At 49.8% G+C, this 21,333-nt stretch overlaps 1 protein-coding gene across 4 annotated transcripts in view; it reads left to right on the forward strand.

Annotated features, from left to right (window-relative positions):
• ATXN7L1 (ataxin 7 like 1) overlaps positions 1-21,333 on the forward strand; it is a gene marked incomplete at its 5' end in the record, with an annotated part of 239,365 nt that overhangs the window by 80,108 nt on the left and 137,924 nt on the right. For all 4 annotated transcript variants that reach the window (XM_080817908.1, XM_080817907.1, XM_080817905.1 and 1 more), the window contains one exon: positions 4,406-4,510. In XM_080817908.1, coding sequence (XP_080674034.1) covers positions 4,406-4,510 — 105 coding nt within the window. The remainder of the gene's footprint in view (positions 1-4,405; positions 4,511-21,333) is intronic.

Below are 21,333 nucleotides of genomic sequence, written 5' to 3' on the forward strand. Positions count from 1 at the left end.
TGCAGGTGGCAGGGACCCCCTTCTTCCCAGGAGGTCTCCTGTGAGTGGTCATGAGGGAGACACAAAGGATATGTTGCCTAGAGTAAGGATTGTCCTGATGGAGAAAGAGCTAGTTAGTTCTGGAAAATAGGAGAGATGAGCTCAGTTAAGGGTTTCTCTACACTCTCTCCCGGATCCCTGGTGGAAGGAAACACAAGCTTTTATGAGCCATCACAGCAACCGTGTGACCTGTAAGCCCCATTTCAGATGAGGAAACTGACACTCAGAGAGGTTGGGCACCTTCCCTGAGGTTGCAGAGCAATGAGCACTCTACAAAAAATCCCTCCTTCTGACTCCAGGCCTGTGCTCATGCCAGTAACTCCCTCTGAGACTTGGGAAAGCCTCTCAGTCACCAAGGAGACCCTTCCAAACTGGTTTCTTTATCTGTGAATTGGGGTTTTGCTCTCTTAAGGAAGGAAGCAGCCCTTTGCTGAGGAGGGGGTATCCCCTTTAGGTAGAGCGTCCTGGCATTGCAGCCCAGTTTACAAATCACCACGCCAGGATCTCAAGCAAATTGCCTTTGTTTCCTTGCCTGGAAAGTGGAGGTGATGGCAACTTTCTAGATGCATTATGAGGATTAACCAAGGTAATGTTATCACATCACAAAGTTGAGAAGCAGCCATAGTAACCGGTCAACAGTGGCTACCCCCGGGGTGGCCTCCTTGCAGGTGGTTTCACTTTTTCCCTGTTTTCTCATCTTTATTCACTGGTACTCTGCTAAATGCTTGAAAACCGGCTCTCCCAAAGACCAGACCTGATTGGTAGCCTGTGCCCCTTTCCATGGTGTAAATACCCACACGAAGGCTGATTTCAAGCCCACATCATGAAACCGCTGAACAAACTGGGGAGAGATGCGCTGGGACAAGTCCACTTCAGCACACCACCATTATTATTTTCAATGTTGCACTGAATGTGTTGTTTGGGCAGTAAGTTGAGAGAGAGAAAGGAAATTAATGAATAGAATACCTAGCATCGTGCTGGGCATAATAGTTTTCAGTTCTGCCCGAGCTTCCACCCTCCCCAAGCCAACAGCACTGCAGCTGTGATGGCCAGGCTACCTGAGGCAGTGGTCTTCCGAGAGGCCAAGTGCCCTTAACTCCCCCCCCATCTGCTGGACTCTCAGAACCTGGGTGGCCTGCACAGGAGATTCAGAAATCGGCCAACTGAGGAGTCAGCAGGCAGGCAAGCAGGTCCTTTCACTTTCCGTGGGAGACACACTTTTAACCAACATGGGCAAGGTTGAAAGTGCCTGAGAGGAAACCGGGAAAGGTCTCAGTGGAGCGGAGAGCCTGAAGGGGAGCACACGTCCGCCCATGCGCGCAGACGCACACACCGCTGCGGCCAGCCTCTGGCTAGCTGGACTCATGACCAGAGAGGAGTGTGTGTACCTTGGATGTGAGGGGGAGTTCTGCAGATTTCTAAAGGACTACAGAAGTGGGAGTCCTAAGAGCCCCCGAACAGGTCAGCAGGCATGCACTACAGAGGTGCGGAGGCCACTCGCTCCCCGGAGCCTCCCGGACTCTGCACAGCTTCCTGCACACAGTAGGCGCTCAAGACATTTTTGTTCACACCTGTGTTTTGAATTCATAAATTTCTTCTGTTCCTGCATAGCTTAATCTGTTGCAGAAAGGACGCAAGGCTCCTCGGTAAATGCTTGTCGAACCAGTAAGTCCTCAGTCTCAGCCCTCGCCAGCTCCTGGTTTCACATGTTCCTGGACGTAAAATGCGACCACATCTAAATGAGATGCAAAATGTAAATAAAAGTTACCGGTGGCTTTTTTTAAAATTTCTTCTGGCTTTTTTGCATTTTTCAAACGTGTCTTCAAAGAACATGGATTAATTTTGTCATTAAAAAAAAGGACATGTATTATAAAAATAACAGACTATATGATCCAGAGTAGAACTGAGTGGTGTCAGCAGTGAAGGAGACCGACAGCCACCCTCCCCACGCTGTGCTGTTTGAACCAGGGGCCCTGGACACGTTGGCTGGGCCCAGCATGGACCTCCTCATGCTTCAGGACACTTGTCACGGCTGGGTTCTCTCCACCCCTCTTTCCCGGGGCCTCCCGCCCACCAGGTACTGACTCATAACGTTGCCCTGCGGTAACAAGTCTTAGTCAGAAGTGGAAACAGAGGCCGCGCCCAGGGCCACCGACAAGTGAGAAGTTCAGGGGGCCTGCGTCCCCAGCCCCACCCCTGCCTCGAGAGGACCTGCTGCGGCCAGAGCCAGCGGCACCCGCACAGCCACACGCCTCCTCCAGGGCAGCAGAGGACTCAGCCCCTTGCCCAGTGACAAATGTGTCTATTCCACTTCTCTCCAGGCAGTGGGGCTCTTCCGAGGGCACAGCGCTGAGGGTGCCCCTGGGAAGGCAGCTACTGGGTGAAAAATGAGTTACCCCCGCATCCTGGGCTACCGGGCTTTCCTTGTGATCTAGCTCTGCAGCTGGAGGAACCGTCCTGTGTTTGCTGGGGTTTTGTGAAAGACACAGGTTGAGTCTAGAAAATGAGGCCTTGGTGGGTAAGGAGGAGGAAGTTCAGGAGGCTTGCGACGGAAAGTGCACTCATGCAGACACTGTCTTCTAAGTCCTCCAAGTCCTGTGACTGCTGCGTCGTTGTCCCTGAGCCTCCTGCTCTGTGTGATTCTGGAGCGACTTTAGAGCCGGCGGGCTGAGCGGAGTCCGGGCCAGGTGCCCCCAGGGCTCCGTGTGCACCCAGTGGTACTCCAGAAGACGTGACCGTGTCTCCTCAGAACTTTTCTTTCTTTTTTGACAACTTTTATTCACATATTGTACAGATTCACCCATGAGGGGCGCCTGGGTGGCTCAGTGGGTGAAGTGTCTGCCTTCAGCTCAGGTCATGATCTGAGGGTCCTGGGATCGAGCCCAGTCTGGGGCTCCCTGCTCAGCGAGGAGCCTGCTTCTCTCTCTCTCCGCTCCCCCCACCCCGCTTGTGTGCACGCACTCTCTCACTCTCTCTGTCAAATAAATAAACTCTTTAAAAAATAATTCTAATTTTTGTCTCTAAATTTGCTCGCCCTGAACAAATGGAATCCTACAACATGTGGCCTTTTGTGTCTGGCTCCTTTCGCTTCACATAATGTCTTCAAGCATCATCCAGGATATAACAGGTGTCAGCACTTCCTTCCTTTTCATGGCTGAATAGTATTGCATGATCTGCTTAGGACACATTTTATCTGTTCACCGGTTGGTGGACATCTGTCTGGGTTGTTCCCACTGTTTGGCCTTTGTGAATAATGCTGCTAGGAGCACACATGAACAAGTTTTTGTGTGGATGTATGCATTCATGTCCCTTAGGCCACACCACTGATTTTTTAAGTATATAGCTGATCGTGTCATTTCTTTGCTGAAAAACCCTCAGTAGCTTCTGTCGTTTTTAAAATCAGGTTCAAAATCCTTACCGTCCACAAGCCTTACAGCTTCTGGGCTCTCCCCTTGTTCTGTTCCTCGGAGAACCAAGAGGTTCCTCAGACACGCAGCGCCTCCTCCCTTGGCAGACCTGGAATCTTCCTCCCCAGCCCTCTGGCCCTTTGTTGAACCCCCACGCGCCCCGAGGTCTCAGCCAAAATACCCCGTGCTCGGGGAAGCCTCTTCAATGCCTCTGACCAGGTTGGGGCCACACGTTCTCCTGGGACTCTTCCATCCCTCTCCTTAGCATGGACCCCAGGGAGAGCCATGTGGTGACTTGTGTGGTGATCTTTGTCTAGTACTTGTCTCTTCTGCCGCCGTGCGCTCCAGGAGAGTGGGGCCCTCGTTGGCATTCAGTGGTCCTTCCCGGCATGAGCCCAGTGCCTGGCACTTGGCGCTCGGTAAATATCGGGCAGTTGAGTAACAGGTAATGAGGGCAGCAAACAAATCGCTTGTTTGAAGGCTTTGCCATGGGGTCTCCCTCAGGCGGTGGAGAACACAGGCAGCAGCGCTCACAGGCCTCCTGCCCCCCAACCCACCTGAGAGACCTCTGCTGAAGTTGGAAGGGGCTTGGGGGAACCGCCCCCCACGTCCTCAAATAACTGGAGCCCTGTCAGTTGCCCACTAGCACGTGGGCTCTCTTTCGGGACAAGGTAACTCCCCACAGCATAGGACCCGGGGCAACCCCCCACGCTGTCCACACCGAGGGTTACAGCGGTCCACCTCCAGGGGTGACGTGAGGAGGGGGGTGCGTGAGGCTGTAGCTTCTGTGACAGCTGGGAGCCCCGTGAGTCCAGGCCGTGTTCCCTTTAGTAAAGATCATTGCCTTTCTATATGTCTCGTTTGAAAAACTGTCCTTGAGGAAATTGCGAGAGGAAACTGTAGACCTTCTGAGACTTAATTGCTTTTTTCAAAACACCGTGTTTTCATTTCCCCCACAGATATGCACTTATTTGGCCATTATCCCGCACATGACGACTTCTATCTCGTAGTGTGCAGTGCCTGCAATCAGGCCGTCAAGCCACAGGTTTTCCAGGCGCACTGCGGTAAGTGGACCCCCGCACCCCGCCGCACGTTCGCAGCCGCTGCTCCCCCTGCCACTTTGGCCCCCAGACAGGGGCGGCCCGTGTGCCTGCCTCAGCCCAAGGCGGTGGGGAAACTCTTCCTACGGCTCTGCCTCTACTCTCAGGGGCAATATTTTCTGAGCTGTAGTCCTTTTTCCGAAAGGCTCAGCCCTGTCAGAGCAAAGGAGAGAAAATGTGCAACTTGTTTAGGGAAACGGAACCAGTTGGCAGCCGTCCGCCCAACCTTCCGGGGCCCTCCCCAAGGTGACCAGAGGAAGGGCAGAGCGGTGGCTTGAGGAATGGCCCCTGCAGCCCGGCATCCCTGAACGAGGGGGCCAGACTGAGTCTCCCGGGGTTTCTTCCCCCAGGACGGGCTGGGGCTGAGGGCAGCCAGTGTGGGGCTGTTGGGGGTGCTGCCCCAAGGAGATGCCTGGTACTTCCCGCCTCAGGTTCAGTTTCTCTGTCTCCAAAAATGCTCTTTGTGTTTGGGAACTTGCTTTCCCTCTGTATCTTTACATCCTTGGTGTCATAGATGCCCTTCGGTAGGTTACCAGCAAACCTAGACCCCCCTTCAGAGCAGGTGCCACGGACACAGGACAGATAAAGTCCACATGACCGCTACGTCAGGAACGCATAAACAGCTACTGACCTGGGACAGGCAGTCGCTGAACCTCTGGGGATGGAAGTTTCCTTATCGTTGAACGGGGAGTTGGACCAGGTGGTTTCCAAAGCTATGAACTCCAGAAGAGGCTTCCCCGATCTTTGTATTTAAGCCCCACTCCCTTTGGGTGAATGTAATGTCTCGCTGCCCCCTTTTTACTGTTGTAGCTCAAAGCACATTAAATATCATGCCTTAAAAAATCAAAGCGATAATAATACTGGGTATGCTTTTGTAAACCACACATTTCCCTTCTCACACTTGGAATTTCTGGCTCTCTCCCACCCCCTTCAGTTGTCACTGTTCTGTAATAAATGGGTTTGAAGTAAAGGGAGTTGCTTATCCAAGCTCTTCAGTAAGTGTATTTGGGCCTTTAGAATAGTTTTTATGTATTCTAATATCATCTATGAATATGTATATGTATGATATATCCATATCTAAATATATATATATACACAGTGGGAATATTTTGTGTTTTTGATATGTAGACAGAGAATGCAGGATTTAGAGGCACTTTCCAAAACTTCCTTACCTACACAAGGTAGAGAGGGGGCCCAAGGGAAAGGGCCACACAGCGAGCTCCGTGTAGAGGCCCAGTCTCCCGCCGTCCCTGCGGCCAGCTCCGCAAGCTTGGTTTCTCCTTGTCTTCCATGAGAGTGATTTCCATAGGTGCTTCTAGCTCCAACATTTCCGCTTCTGGCAGGCTGAGCCCGAAAGGGGCAAGTTGTGTGCTCGTCATGAGCCGACCTTCTTGCTCAATGCTCTGTAGGGAGTGACCCTCTCTTCCTCCAAGAGGAGAGAAAAGGGCAGGCCTTTCCAAAGGGAAGCTGTCAGAGACCCAGAGGTGACACCTACCAGCCAAGGTGACAGGTGGGGGAATGGAAAGCAGAGCAGTGGCGGGAGGATCCCACAAAGCTGTTTTGTTCAGTGAATGACCGTGGAATCCGCGTGGCCGATGGCTTCTGTTCGTCTCAGGAAGATGCGGAGGCTAGAGCCCTCCGAATGTGGTGGGCGTTCATTCATTCGCAGGGACGTGCTGCAATTCTGCGCACCGGGGAACGGGAACAGGTGAACAAGACAGATGCATACAGGACAGATGAAAATCCCATAGGCCATCAAAACCTTCGCTGGGAACTTGATTCACTGGCAGAGTCTGTGATGGAAGGACCTGGGACCCCACCGTGCCCTGCAAAGTTCTGTCCGAGGCGATGCCTCATCTAGCCAGGGAAAGAGGTCTCGAGGGCTTGGCTCCGCTGACACTCCTGCCTCCCCCTGTTCTAGGCCTTTCAGTTCAAGAGCCAAGTCGAGTTCAGGGGCACAGCCCAGGGTTTATGGCCATCTTCTCTGAGCGGTGGCAGTAAATGAGTCTGGGGTTTGGGGTAACCGACCTCATCACTCAAAGCCCAGACTCCACTGAGCTCCTTGCCGAATGAGCTCACGAGTAGCGGTGGGAACACAACCACAGCTCAGCAGACAGAGGCGGCCAAACCTTGTCTTTCAGGTGTGTGTCCTGCTGATGCACAGCCCATGCTTCTCAGACCTTCTCAGACCTGGAGAATGCAAAGCAGAGCTCGGAGCCACAGCGGTTCTTCGGGGGCAGGGAGGAGTTCTCAGTGTCCCTGAGAATTCTTTCAGTGGCTTCATGATACTTCTTTTCTCGATGTTTTATCCCCTCTGGCTAGCCTTGCTATTTCCGACAAGTTCATAAGAGGGACGCTGTGCTAAGTGCCAGGTACCGTGCCGTGCGCTTTCCCGATCTTCGAGTGTATGATCCTCTCAGCAGCCCTGTGCGGCAGATACCGGTGTGATCCCTGTTTTGAACGGGAGGAGGCTCGGGCTCAGGAGCGCCGTGCCTGCGGTCTCCAAGCGAGGCACGTGCAGAGCCTGGTTCAGTGCAGGCAGCGTCACTCCAGAGTGAGGGACGTGCATCGTCGGCTGGCTTAGCCCTTGTCCCTCATTGCCCCTCTGCAGGGGTCCCCTGCCCTCCCCGCCCTGCCCAGACTCCAGGAGCTGCCCTGGTTCACTGGCCAGGTAGCACCTGGGAGTACGGGTCTTTATCCCCTATTTTGTTATCAGAGCTTTGTTTCAAAAGGCGTCTCACGGAGAACCCCACCTACAAATACATATGCAAAGGAAAGCCACTGGCGTTGAACTTCCTGTAGGGGCTCGGAGCCCTGCCTGCCCGGCCTCTCCTGACCCCCAGCCTGCAGGGGTCCATAAGACAGCATTTGAAGTCTGTTGTAATGGGGAGGACATGGGATGGGAGCCAGACAAAGCAATTCGTGTTAACTGGGTGACCTTGGGCAGGCCACCTCTGTCTCTCCACCAGGTCTGCCTCATGGAGTGGTTGGTGTGAAATCACTGGCAGGAAACACCTTCTTGCAGATACCCTCAGAACACGGGTTTCTCATGGCATCGTGCCCCGTTACCCCCAGCTGGACGCTGTTTGTCCCTCCTAGGAGCCAGCGAGTTCTGTTTTTCTGTGCCATGACACCTTCTGCCGTGTGCTTCGGGTGTCTGCGGACTCTCTCAGCCCCTCTACCCGCCTCTCAGATCTTTTCAGGACCAGGGATGTGCCTTGTCAGCTCTGTATTCCCACGCCCCGAAATGAGCCCATCATCACGGGCACTGACCCCAGGAAGCTGAGCTGGGGTGCACTGGGAGGGACATTCCTAGAGGCCAGTGCTCCTGGGGCCAAATCCCAGCTCAGCTGTGCCCAGCCTTGAGACCCTGGACTTGTCACTTTTTTAAATGACACGCGACTGGATAGGGTGTTCTCTTAGCCACTTACTCATTTGCAGCATGTGTGACTCAGCTCCTGGATTTTATGGTTACCGATACGGAGAGCAAGAGATAGGTATGTGACGATATTCGAGATCTCGATGTCCTGGTTGCTTAAGTTAAACTGAAAAAAGCGCATGGTTTTGTGTGTGTGTGTGTAAGTATTTAGGCAGTTGGTTCTGGGGACTTTGAAGGTTGATGGTAACGTGAAAAATTGAAAGTCGTAGTGGGAAAATCTTGAATTTTGGAGTCAGACAGACCTGGGCTAGAATCTGGACTAACATTTACCATCCGTATAACGGTGGGCTAATTGCGTGACCTTTCTGAGCCTCCCTGTCCTCTAAAATGAAGGCGATAGTTCTTGCCTCACTGTTACTGTGAGGAAAGGAGATAGAGTAGAGTTTCCTGGCACATGGTAAGGAAATAAAGAAAGGGTAGCTATTATTGTCAATAAAGTGTGGCTCCTTCTTATTAAGTTGAATGTTTCTTATGAAAAATGGGAAAACCGATTCAGTAAAATGCTTCCTGTCTTCATTTCTTGCCCTGTCTCGGGGGACGTGAGCGCCGAGGTCAGCCTATAGACATTGGCCTGTGATTCATCTTCAGCCTCACATACTCTTGGAGGCAAGAATTGTCAGCCTGAAAATGATTACACGGCCAGGAGTCCCGAGGATATGGCTTTATAGGTCTGGTTTACGTTCGCATAAGGCTCCAGCGTCAGATCCTCTGGAAACGCCGTGAAACTCCAGGACCCTCTCTGAGGTCTCTGCCAGGGTCCATCCTGCTTTGGCCGCTTTGCCAATATGGGGTCCCATGAGTCCCCACTCCCAGGACTCTCTGCATTCCTGTTTGCTCCTGACTTTGTGCCCCATGCTGATGTCCCAGACATAAGAAGCTGTGCTATGCACAGGGGGAGGCTCTTCGGGAGCCTGTGTTGGTCCTCTGAGTTCTGTTTCCTGAGTCTGGGCAAGGGTCCTTTCAATGCCTTTTGAACCTCTACCCAGAAGATCTAGAATTTTGAGGGATTGCTCTATTTCTAAAGCCCCTTAGGTGAGTTGATGAGGTGATTTAGGGATAGTCACAGAAAGGGGGAAACAGAAGCCTCGCCTTAGAGGCTGTCCAGCCCAAGTTGTAGCTTGATATGCTGCCATGGTGTGATTGGCTTTTGGCTGGGAATAGCCCCTCTGGGGTCAGTCTGCTTGGAATCAAGTTCCAGCTCTACCATTTGTTAGCTGTGTGACTTGGGCAGGTTACTTGGCCTCTCTGTGCTTTAGTTTCCTGATGCTTAAATTGGGTTTAGCCCATAAGGTGGTTGTAATGATTAAAAGAACTTAGGGCTCTTGGGTGGCTCAATCAGTGAAGCGTCCGACTCCCATCTCAGCTCAGGTCTTGATCTCAGGATCATGAGTTCAAGCCCCATGCTGGGCATGGAGACTACTTTAAAAAAAGGAAGAAGAAGAAGAAAAAGAAGTTGCCTTTGGAAAGTAGTTTGTACAATAATTAAACAAATTTTGCTTTAACAAGAAAAAAGTTAAGCTATCGAAAACCAGGCGATAAGCTACAGAGATTTGTAATGAAATCTTGTCCAGGGACGCCTGGGTGGCTCAGTCAGTTAAGCGTCTGCCATCAGCTCGGGTCATGATCCCAGGGTCCTGGGATCAAGCCCCATGATGGGCTCCCTGCTCAGTGGGGAGGCTGCTTCTCCCTCTCCATCTGCTGCTCCCCCTACTTGTACTTGCTGTCTTTCTCTCTCTCTCAAATAAATTAAATCTTTAAAATAAGTAAATAAATAAAACAGAGTCGGAGGACGGCATGTGAGACCTTCCTCTTACGTCAGCTGTTGTGGGGTCCACCCTCATCCCAGAGACACAGTCGTTACCATCTTTCCAAAAAGAACCCTCTCTCGTGATACGTGCATGCGGGTGCATGTGTGTGCATATGCATGTGTGCACGCGTGCACAGGGGTCTTAACTGTGTGCACAGGTGTGGATTTAAGCTCAAAACAAGGAGGTGCGAGGTGCCTACCATGGACAAAAAATTTAGAATTACTTTCAGTAGTTGCACACCTTAACAATTTGGAATATTGTAGTCAGCCGAAAAGAAGACTAATAGATTTAAGTAGTATCTTTGTAATGGGGTTGAACATTTATGAAGTTGTAGTTGTAGGATTTGTCCAAATGAAAGGAGTATGATTTTTTTTTTCCTCTCCTTATCTCCAATATATTTGCATAATGAGCTACTACAGTAAAGCAGGGCTTCTCGCCAGTGACACTGGTCCCATCAGGGGCTGGCTAACTGTCTGTGTTGGGGACCCCCTGTGCAGTGTGGGGCACTGAACAGCTTCCCAGACCTCTGTCCACTCGATGCCAGTAGCAGCCACCACCTTCAGTCATGACAGCCAGAACTGTCTCCAGCCACTGCCAATGTTCCCTAAGGGACTCCCATAACATAGAATACCCCCACGTGTCATCCCATATCCTGTGCTTTTCTATATTTAAATTTTTCTCTGCATGAAAGTGAATGTGCGTGCACATACATAGCCCAGAAATAACTGCCACAGAATATCACACATGGCAGCGTGGAGGAAGTTTTACTATTTCGGCTTCCACGGAGCTGGTCACTGGGCTAATTTCCCCGTCACATTTATATGCCAACCCTAATACAAGCTGTCTTCTAGAAGCCGCGGTTTTTCCCACCTCAAACCAAAAAAGGGGAGAAGAGGCAAAAGAAAGAGCACGTCCATAGACACAGATCATTCAGCCACATTTGGTTCCTGCCCTCCACGCAGAGGAGAGCCCCGTGGCCCCACACCCCATCCATCAGACAGAGATAATCCTGGGATGTCGCTGCTACTTAAAAAAAAAAAAAAAGAATGTATTCGAACCAAAGAACCTAGATGTCATTCAACAGACAAGAGAGGATTAATTTTTCGCCTCTTTCTCAGAGAGGGCTTTTTATTCCCTTCCCTGATTATATTTTTGAATGCCCTTCAAGTAGCTGTTTTGCATGTTGATGGTGAATGCAGCAGGATTTAATGAACTGTGAGCTAAAGCAGAGAGGCTGAGCAGGAAAATAAATGAGTGACAGCGACTCACCTCCGTTCCTTGCACACATGTCCAGATGCCGGTGTCGGTTGGGTCCCGGGAGCGACACAGCCCAGCAGCCCTGTACACGGGAGCCTCATTAAGGAGGTACCAGGCTTTCCTGCCATTGTTCTTTTCACTTTGGCTGTCTCCGGGTGACCTCTAGTTGAGGAGGAAACACACCATTTGGGCTTCTGAGCCCTAGAGACAGTCAGTCCCTCTGAATGTCAGTGCCCCCTGGGCTTCTCGGGAATCATCAGCGACTAATGATCCTAGAGGAGTTCCTGGCTGAAGGTGCTTATGTTCACCACACGGAGCACTTGGGTCTGAGTGTCAGTGCAGTTGGATTTGTTTGCTGAGATTACATTTCTGTTGTTGTTACTGTTCGTCGTCTTTTATGAGACTGGATTACTTACCCCGGAGAAGTACAAAATAATTAAAGGAAATTGTTCTCATCAAACATAGTCTTTGTCGAGTCTGGCAGCATTAATTAATAAGGCTTGGCAAGAGCATGGGAATATGTGCAAACTTTATTTTGTTAGTAGGATTCTTTTTTACCTTTAATTTGATGAATATACCCCAGTCCGGAATGAGCTCCTAGACTGGTATGTCTTTGGGGTTCCTTTTGATCAGGAGCAGTGTCTGCAATTGTTTCTTCTGATAGCATCTTCCCATCATCCTGGTAAAGTGTGGATCATACGCTAGGTCCTCAGGAAATTCCTACAAATCCTACAGAGACCCTATGGAAGGAAATGACAGACCGATTAACAAACGGTTATACCTTAAGTCAAGCATTACATCTGCAAGAATCCACAAGTAGGACTGCGTTGTGCTCCAGTTCAAGCGTTTATATTTTGAACTTGCGTCTGCCCAAGTTACAGTCAATGCTGGGTCTGGAACAGAGCAGGTTGACCTGGTCCCCAACCCGGACTTTTCTTTTTGCTGTGCTAATGGGAAACAAAAATACCAATAACAACAATGATGATAAAGCTGACGCACGTGGTGAGCCCTCACATGTGCTAAGCTTTCCGTGTGTTAGTTAATCCTGTCACCACGTGGTCATATTCTCCCCGTCATACAGCCAAGAAAGGGAAATTCAGAGGGTTTAGGAAATCTGCTCCAAATCCCGCCGATATAAGTGGCAGAACCGGGATTCCAACCTCTGTCTGACTCAAGTCACTTTACCCATGGTCCAGGTGGAACGTTTTGGGCCTGGAGCTCCCTGCAACACTGTAACTAGGCTTGGCTACAGAGAGGTCGTCAGGGTCCCCTGTGGGATCTGCACAGGTGCTCTCGGGCAGCTGAGCTCCCTGTCTCTTCCTCACCCACACTGCTGACCTGGTCTGCTCACTGGCAGAGGTGAGGAACGTGGGCACAGTCTTGGGCACAAGGAAGAAGGGTGGAATAAATCAGCCCTAGTGAGTGTGTTTGGAGCCTCAGCCCAGCCTTTGAACAGACCTTTAAATATCGACAGGTAAAAAGAAGGGAGCTTCTCGTGGTGGTGGAGTGGGTACCATCAGCAGTACCTGCGCCTGTAGGTTCTCCTGTATCTCCAACAAAAGAACGGATCCCTGAAGCCCACAGTCGGCGCTTTCCTCTACACCAATCGAAATTCCCTTTTTGCATGTTTCTGTGAATTAAGTAGAAATGCTAACAAATAAACAGCAGATGTAACAGTTCAGCTCAAATTTAAAGCTAAATCAATAGGATCTTCATAACCTTAGGATTGTTGAATTCATCTTTAATTGAAAAAAAAAGTCTACCTTATAATCTCATCAAAGCCTGTTTCTTGAAGGCTCAATCTCGTGGGTCACCTTCAGAGTCGCACGGCTTTGACTCATTCATTTATTTGAAAAATGTTTACTGAGCACCTGTTACACGCAGGCATTGTTCTGGTGTCGCGGGTGTCGTGGTGAGCATCACAGACAAGGGCATGGCTTTCTTGAAGCCAACATTCTGGGAGGTTAAATGACATAAACAAAAATGCAGTCAAGTCATATAAAGAGCTGGCACGAGAATGTCCCAGCAGGAGAGGTGGGTGCGGACCAGAACCATAGAGCCGTGCAGGCCAGGGCCCAGAGTTTGGGTTTTATTCTGGGTGCGGTGAGAAGACACTGAGGGCATCGAGTGAGGCAAAGACATAATCTGGTTGATATTTTTAGATGATCACTCTGGCGGCTTGGAGCCTGGGAAACCTCCTAGGGACGAACGCAGCGCTGTGCAGATCGAAAAGGATAACTTTGAAGTCCGTTCTGGAAAAGTAACTGACAGAATTTGATGATGGGCCACATTGGAAAAGAGAGGGGTCAACATTTAGGATTAGTTAGCAGGGCAGAAAAAGAAGCAGAGGTTGACAACATGGAAGCCAAGACAGCAGAGCCTTAAGTAGACCCGGTCAAATGCCAAGAGGTTGAGAGAGAAGAGAAAAGAGAAGAAGCCCCTAGATTTGCCGCCAGAGGCTGTGACTGACCTTGACAATCGCCATCTCAGATGGGTCTTGAGGTTTTTTTTTTCCCCCAAGGGCGGGTGACTTCATTTTTACATCCCTGATAGACCTCTTTTTAGGCTGACAGAGCCCCAAGTGTTCTATCTGCATTTGTGCTGAGGTCAGCTGCCACCCAGTCAAATTGTCAGCTCGTTCCTCTGCCCCCAGCATCCCCATGTTCTATGGGACTGATCACTGGGCAGCAGGGTCACCTGCAGACACCAGCGGATGAGCCGTATGCATCCCTGAGTCCCGGCGTGGAGCATATTTCTGGACTTGGTGTGCAGTCAGGTAGAAGGAAGGACTCCTCTGATCCCTGTTAGGGTGCCCTTGGCACCCTCCACTTCACCAGCATTAGCATACGTCAGGGCTATTGGAAGTGCTCACTAACTTGTCCATCCCATCTCTCTCCCTCTCTTTCTCTCCCTCTCTCTGTCTCTGTCATACACACACACACACACACACACACACACCCCAGACCAGGAGTAGTTCCAAGGAGCCAGGACCCCTGTCATCACTTGCATTATATTACCTGCGTTAATGATGATGCTGGACACACAGTTGCTGCTCAGTATATGTCTTTGCAAATGAAGGGAGAAGAGAGGGAGGAAGCAAACAATGAAGGAAAATTGGCTTGCTGTTTGTGAAGAAGCCAGATTCCACATGTAAACAAGTACATTCATTTAGAAGACACCACTCCTTGAAGGAGAATGACCAGCTCTGTTCCAATACGGTTGGAGAGGCAGCATCCGGGGAAACATCCTTCCTCGCCAGGCGGCTTGGGAGGCTGCTGCTTTGATCCTTGACCACAGCTGATTTCTGGAGGGCTGTCCCCGTAACATGACCCCCGGCTTCTGACTCATCACTGGCTTGTCCTCCCTGTGCGGCTGCCCTGCTCCATTCCTCGGAGCTGTATCAACCAAGGAAAATCAGGGGAACAGTCATCGCTTTATTTAAATCCGAGGAAAGAATGTGGCCAGCACAGATTCAAAAGGTCATTTTGCAATCCTCTGCATCCCGAGCCGTGAGGAGGGTAGCACTTCGCAGGCAGCGGTCCCTCCCTGGTGTGGCGAACCCATACCGTGAAAGCTAGAGCTGCGGCTGGACGCGGGTGGGCGCACACACACCGGGGGACCTGCACCCAGATCCCTCCGGAGGTTTGCGGCTGCTCTCCGAGGATTAAAGTGATCTGAGGTCTTGGAGTAAAACACAGGAACATCTCTTTCACTGTGGAGTCTAATCACCGAGTTTATCTTAATCCAGCCACAAACACGGGGTAGCTATCATGGTCGTCGTCAGGCACTTCTGTTTCCAATAACGTGACCCCAGACACAAACCCACTTCATCTGGTGCCAGAGCAGAGAAACAGAGATTTTTTTCTTTTTCTCCTCCCGCAACCCTGGAGGAGAAACTGGCCATGGAGAGAGTCCACGATCCCCAAACCCTGGGCACTGTGCTTTCTAACAGAAGGGCATTTGAGGGCGTGGGGATTTTACACCATTTTTGCCTCACACCCGGATGCAGGACCCCAGCTGCTGTCGAAGCTCGAAGTCTGCTGAGCGCTTGTCCTCTTAGAAGGGCCTCTGGAGTTCTCATTCAAGGGGCTGGTTCTTAGTGCGTGGCAGGGGTCACTGAGAGCCTTGTTACCTCCCAGAGTGTCCCATACAAGGAATCCGTGTATAGGTTCACCTCGGGGATGTGAAGGAAGGTTCCAGGCCCTCTTGTTTCTAAAGTCAAAGCCTTTCTCCCCTCATGTGTACACTGACTGTGGCAGGTTTCTTGTTCCCTCCTCTGGAGGAAGGTGCTGTTAAATTGCCATGGCTTCTTAGCAGTTAGTGGCGTCCTGGGATCCAGGGAATCCTGCAGCTCGGGGAGGGCTGCGCCGAGCCAGGCCCCTTGGAAAACTGGGCACAAGTTAGGTGAAACAGAAGACTCGAGAGATAAGTGGTCTGGGGGCAGTAATGACTGGGAGCAGAGGACACACGGGAGATAAGTGGTCTGGGGGCAGTAACGACTGGGAGCGAGCAAACCGTTCCACGACAATGAATCCTGCTTCGTGTGCAATGAATAATAATAACTTTCTTTTGGGAGAAAGTTCCCTTTGCTTTACAAAACCGCAGCTGTCGATCTCTGTCCAAGGTGTGGCCTCTGGCAAACCCTGTGATTTGCTTGTCTATGAGTGTCGTTGATGCTTTGCTTTTCTCCTCTAGGAATCACTTCTTCAGATTCCTGAGCCTCCCTCAGAGGTGCGTGTGGCGGTGTCGTGCTGGGTCTGTGCTGGGTCCATGCTGTCCACCCAATTGCACGTGACTCTCTTTGGCAAGTGCCTGCCTCCAGCAGGGGTGCACTGCCTCTGTCCCCATCAGCAAGGTCACACTGACCCAGGCCCCGACCGACGCCCTTGCTCCGTGACCCACACTACTGTCAGCTCTGGGTGTCCGCTTGATGGTGGCACGATGTCTAGAGATATAGATGATCAGGCTACCACGTGTTTAAGGAAGCAGGGCCTGGATGGCAGGTGCTTTCGGAATCCCAGCCTTGCTTTCCCAGCTGTGCTGTCAGATCCTTACCACTAGTGACACTCACCGTGGGAGCTGGTAATAGGGCACCTCTGCCCTTAGGACAAACCTGGGCCTTAGCTACTCTTCAGAGAAGGGGGAGCAGTGGTGGTGGTAGTGGGTTTGCCGCTGCTGCGAGGAGCCGGGAGACCCACGGGGCAGCCTGGAGGTGGAGGGGTTGCCCCGTCAAGCTGGCCCACCCGGTGGCCTGTGACATTTGTGCCCCAGGAAGCCACCAGGCTGTTTTAACCACAGCAGGTACACCAGGCACAGAGAGAAGCGTTGTGTCCCCTCTCTCTTATCTTCCATCTTTCTGCCTCCTGCCTCCACTCACCCACAGAACTTACAGACCTGTCAGTAATTCGGTTTGGGCCACATTGCCCTGATCCTGCGGTACCATCCATTTTCCATTGTTGGGCGGTTTTCTTTTTAATATTTGTCCCCTCTGGGACACCTGGGTGGCTCAGTCAGTTAAGTGGCTGCCTTTGGCTTGGATCATGATCCCAGCATCCTGGGATCGAGTCCTTACTCGGGATTCCTTACTCGGCGGGGAGCCTGCTTCTCCCTCTGCCTCTGCCTGCCACTCTGCCTACCTGTGCTCGCTCACTCTCTCTCTCTCTCTGACAGATAAATAAATGAAATCTTATTAAAAATATATATATATTTGTCCCCTCTGTCAGCTAGCTCTGGAACTGAATTGGGTTGGCAGTGCAGTCCAGGGGACGGAGCATCTGCCTGGTTGGGGTTTTGTCTTGAGGGAGTCCTTGGGCGAGACCCTTCCTCCCTGCAGGATAACCGGACCTGTATTTTTCCTGGGCTTCTCCTCTGCAGCCTTCCCAGATCATTTTTCAGCAATGGTTGGCCGTGGAAAAGAACGAACAGGAGGCCCCATACACTCTGTTACCTGCAGTGTTTGCTCGATTCCAGGACACTGTTCATTGTCAGATGCCACATCAACTGGATAGCACCCTCCCCCAGGTGCCAGTGGCCCTTCCAGAACAGTCTCTCCAACCAGCCCACATGAGTGAGCGGAGAGAGATGGGCGTAGAGTGGGGCGAGCCCGCACAGTCTGCGGAATGAGCCAAGAGCAGCTTCTAGGCTTATACACTGGGTCATAATTAACCCATGCACATCCCTCTTTTCTTCCAGGACTCCTGTACTTCACCTTCCCCCTGGTGTAGAATTAAGTTCAAAGCACAAAAGAATGAAGTTATCATGGCTCAGGGAGTTTCCTGTTTCTGGTGATAGCCCCTGACAAATGTCATGTAAATTAATGTGGTCCCATAGCAACTCGGCCACACATAGAAGAAGAAAAAAAAATCACACAACCACCAAGTGGTAATTTAGGAGTGTGGTTTTAGTTTTCAGATGTAAGAATATTGGGGGGAGGCCTTACTGTTGTTTTATTTTTGATTTCTGGTTTAGTTTATGATGGGCAGAGAATGTCAGCTCTAAGTTGTCCGTTTTAGAACTTATGATATTTCCTTTGTGACTAGTTAGCATGCAATCATTTTTTTTTAATGTGTCATGTGTGATTAGAAAATGTGTTTAACCTCTCTTTTGTATGCAGGTTTCCCTGTATTTATTATTTTGTTCAAATTCTTTGATTTGAACAAAATAATATCCTGAGCATTTTTGTCTGCATTTTTGTCTGCTTGGTCTGTGATTTCTGAGAAAGGGTTTGGGTTTTTTTTTTTTAAGATTTTATTTATTTATTTGATAGAGAAAGAAAGTATGTAGGCATGAGCAGTGGGAGGGGCAGAGGGAGAGGGAGAAGCAGACTCCATGTGAACAGGGAGCTCAATGGGGGGCTTGATCCCAGGACACCAAGATCATGATTTGAGCAGAAGGCAGACACTTAACCGACTGAGCCACTGAGGCATCCTTCTGAGAAAAAGGTCTTAAGTCTGCTATGACGCTTATAAGTGTGTCAGGCTCTCCTGGAACTCGGATAGCTTTTGATTTACAGTTTTGAGACTGTGCTGTTGGGTGCATATAAGTTTATGACACATGTCTTTTTAATGGTGGAGTCTTCGTCTCATTAACTTTCCCCTTAGGTCCTATTTTATCTGATTAACTTACGCAGTTTTCTTTTGGTGAATAAATGTTTGTCTTGTCTCTTTCCAATCTTTTATTTTAAATTCTTTTATTTTTGAAGATTTTATTTGTTTATGATAGACAGCAAGAGAGGGGACACAAGCAGGGGGAATGGGAGAGGGAGAAGCAGACTTCCCGCAGAAGAGGAAGCCCAGTGTGGGGCTCCATCCCAGGACCCTGGATCATGACCTGAGCCAAAGGCAGATGCTTAATGACTGAGCCACCCAGGCATCCCTATTTTCAACTCTTTTGTGTTCTCTTGTCTGGGGCTCCTCTCTTGTAAACAGTATATAGCTAGCTTTTGTAAAAGTCCAATCTGATAGTGCCTTTTAATAGGTGAGTTTTATCCATTTACATTTATTGTGATTACTTTATATATTTGGATTTATTTCTGTCTTTTAATTTGTGTTTCTGTGTACCTTGCTTTCTCTTTGCTTCTTTGTTCTCCTTTCCTGTCTTCCATTAGATTAGCCATTAGATTAGCAAAGTTTTCTTAACCTTCTTCCCATTTTTTTCCCTAGTTTGGCCAGAATAGATTTTATTTTATATGTAAAAAAATATATCTATCTATCTATTTATTTATTTATGTGGTGATTGCCATTAAGTTTTTAACATGCATACTGAACAATAATTTTTTTCATAGTAAAGGCTACAATTATCCAGGATTTCGGTGTTCTCAAACAACACAAAGACCTTTGTACACTTTTCTCTTAACTTAAAGTCAACTGGTAATTACAATAAAGAGTTGAAATCCTGGCCCAAAACATTGCCATGCATTCTCAATCTACTGACTCACAGGCAGATTAGAGGCACTCTGTTTGGTTTCTAAAGCATGAACTTTTGGCTAATTCACTCCATTTTACACCCTGGGGTGCTCTTGGACATCTGTCTAGTTCAGAGTGATACATCATTTCCAGTCTTTAAAAAAATCTGTCAAGTTCCTGGAAACATTCTGAAGTAGGACTGGACAACAGAGAATTCAGAACCCTGTGCTGTACAGCTAGGCCCTGTTCCCATACGTCCTGTTTGTCATGTGTAATGATTTTTAGTGAGAAAATGAAGGGGCCCCTCCCTGCTGACTCCTGCTTTCTTTTTTTTTTTTTTTTTTTTTAAGATTTTATTGATTTGGGGCACCTGGGTGGCTCAGTGGGTTAAAGCCTCTGCCTTCGGCTCAGGTCATGATCTCAGGGTCCTGGGATCAAGCCCCGAATCGGGCTCTCTGCTCAGCGGGGAGCCTGCTTCCCTTCCCCTCTCTCTCTCTGCCTGCCACTCTGCCTGCTTATGATCTCTGTCTATTGAATAAATAAGTAAAAAAAATCTTTTAAAAAAAAAGGTTTTATTGATTTATTTGACAGAGATCACAAGTAGGCAGAACAAGAAGGCTTTAACCCACTGAGCCACCCAGGCGCCCCTGACTCCTGCTTTCTTATCCCTTGATTCCCAAACTTTAGTGTGCATATGAATCCCCCAGGTGTTTGCTAAATGCTAAATTGCTAACATGCAGATTCTGATTGAGTATGTCTGTGTTTCTGATGCCCTTCCAGGTGATGCTGGTGCTTTCCGTCCGTAGACCACATTTGAGTAAACAAGTGCTTGGAGAATAAAATTTAGTTAGGAAAGTCGGGGTTTCAGTCCTAGGTCGGGGTTCCATGACACCTCACAGACCAGCAGATAGCAGAAGAAATACGCTCTTCCAAAGTGTTGAGGGGTTCGGGATCATTCAGAGTCTGAAGGTCTCCTTAAAGCCTTCAGGTCTGGCAGAGCCCAGCGTCAGTGCTCATTCTGCACACCGTGAGTCCCTCTCACCCCCGTGGGCTCCGTCTGCCTCCCCTCCGGAGGTCAGCACAGCGCGTGCTTCAGGTAGACGTGACTCTTTGAGTCAGTGCCCCAAGAAAGAGCCTGCCTGGGGCTGGGGGCAGGTTTCCCGGTAATTTATGTTTAAGACAAGCTTTTAATAGAACTACACTTTTAAATAGTAACCAGGAAAAAGATTCTTTTTAACGGGGAGCCATTTATAGGACTCAGCTGTTGAGGCTCAAGGGTAGCATTAGGCTTAAGTTTAATCTTCTGTATACCATAATTTACAGCACTGAGTAAAGCATTGTACGTACAACGATTTCAGTCATTTGCTGTGATAAATAGCTATCGCTCTTGGCGGAACAGAAACACCGTCTCTGCTTTCCACTTATGAATATTGAATGGTCTCAGGCAGGCTTTGGCTGTAAGTTTTTAAAGGGGAAATCCCCGCCGATCACAACTCCTCAGTAGCCCGAAGTGTAATTTCCCTGCTCCCTGCACCCGCCAGCCCTTGATCCGGACGGTGGTTCTGCATCGCACGTGTCCTGGGGAATGTCGCACGGGGCACTTCTGACGGCCCCTAGTGCAAGCCCTGCAGTTTTGCACCACATGTCCCCCTGGTAGTTTGGTAGATTTAACTAGTGGCAGGAAGCCAGTGACAGAGGTCAGGGAAAAAGCTTAAAGGTGATCATCTGATGGAGCAGAAATTCTGTTTGATGCCTCCCAGCGAGAGGATGGCGTCAGCTCGGGAAATTGAAACAAATGGGGGCCAACGGGGAAAAGAACGAGTCCAGATTCTAAATCTCTAGGGATCCACTCTTTAGGAGCTTGGAGACACGCGTGCCTTCCGCCAGACTTCCCTTAGCTCAGAGACTTTGCTCCCTGCCGCCTGCCACCTGGGAGGAGGCAACATGGATATTTAAGTGTGACGCTTGGTAGAGTGACCAGCTTGTCTTGGGAAGTCACTGGAGCCATGTTGGCCATTCACCCTAGACTCAGGCTTCCAGAAATTCTCCCCTCAGCCCAGCTCCTTTCCTGTGGTGAATTTTCTACACGAGGGACTAAAATCCTTACACTGGCACTCATTGATTTGTCTCATGTTTGTGAGCACCCACTGTATGCCAAGCCTTGCATCGAGTGGTGAGAGGACTCAAGGGTGAACATGAGTAGAGAGGGTGAACAAGTAAAATAGTGTCCCTTGGCCTCCTTTTGAATGCCGTGACACAGCCTGCCTTCCTGTGGCCCATTTGGGAGCGGCCAAATGCCACTTAGCCACAGCATCTCTCTAAGATGATTCCTCTAAACACAGAGACTAGAGGCTCCTATTCTCACTACGGCCTTCTGAG

This window comes from Martes martes, assembly GCF_963455335.1.
Source record: "Martes martes genome assembly, chromosome: 11".
NCBI lineage: Eukaryota > Metazoa > Chordata > Mammalia > Carnivora > Mustelidae > Martes > Martes martes.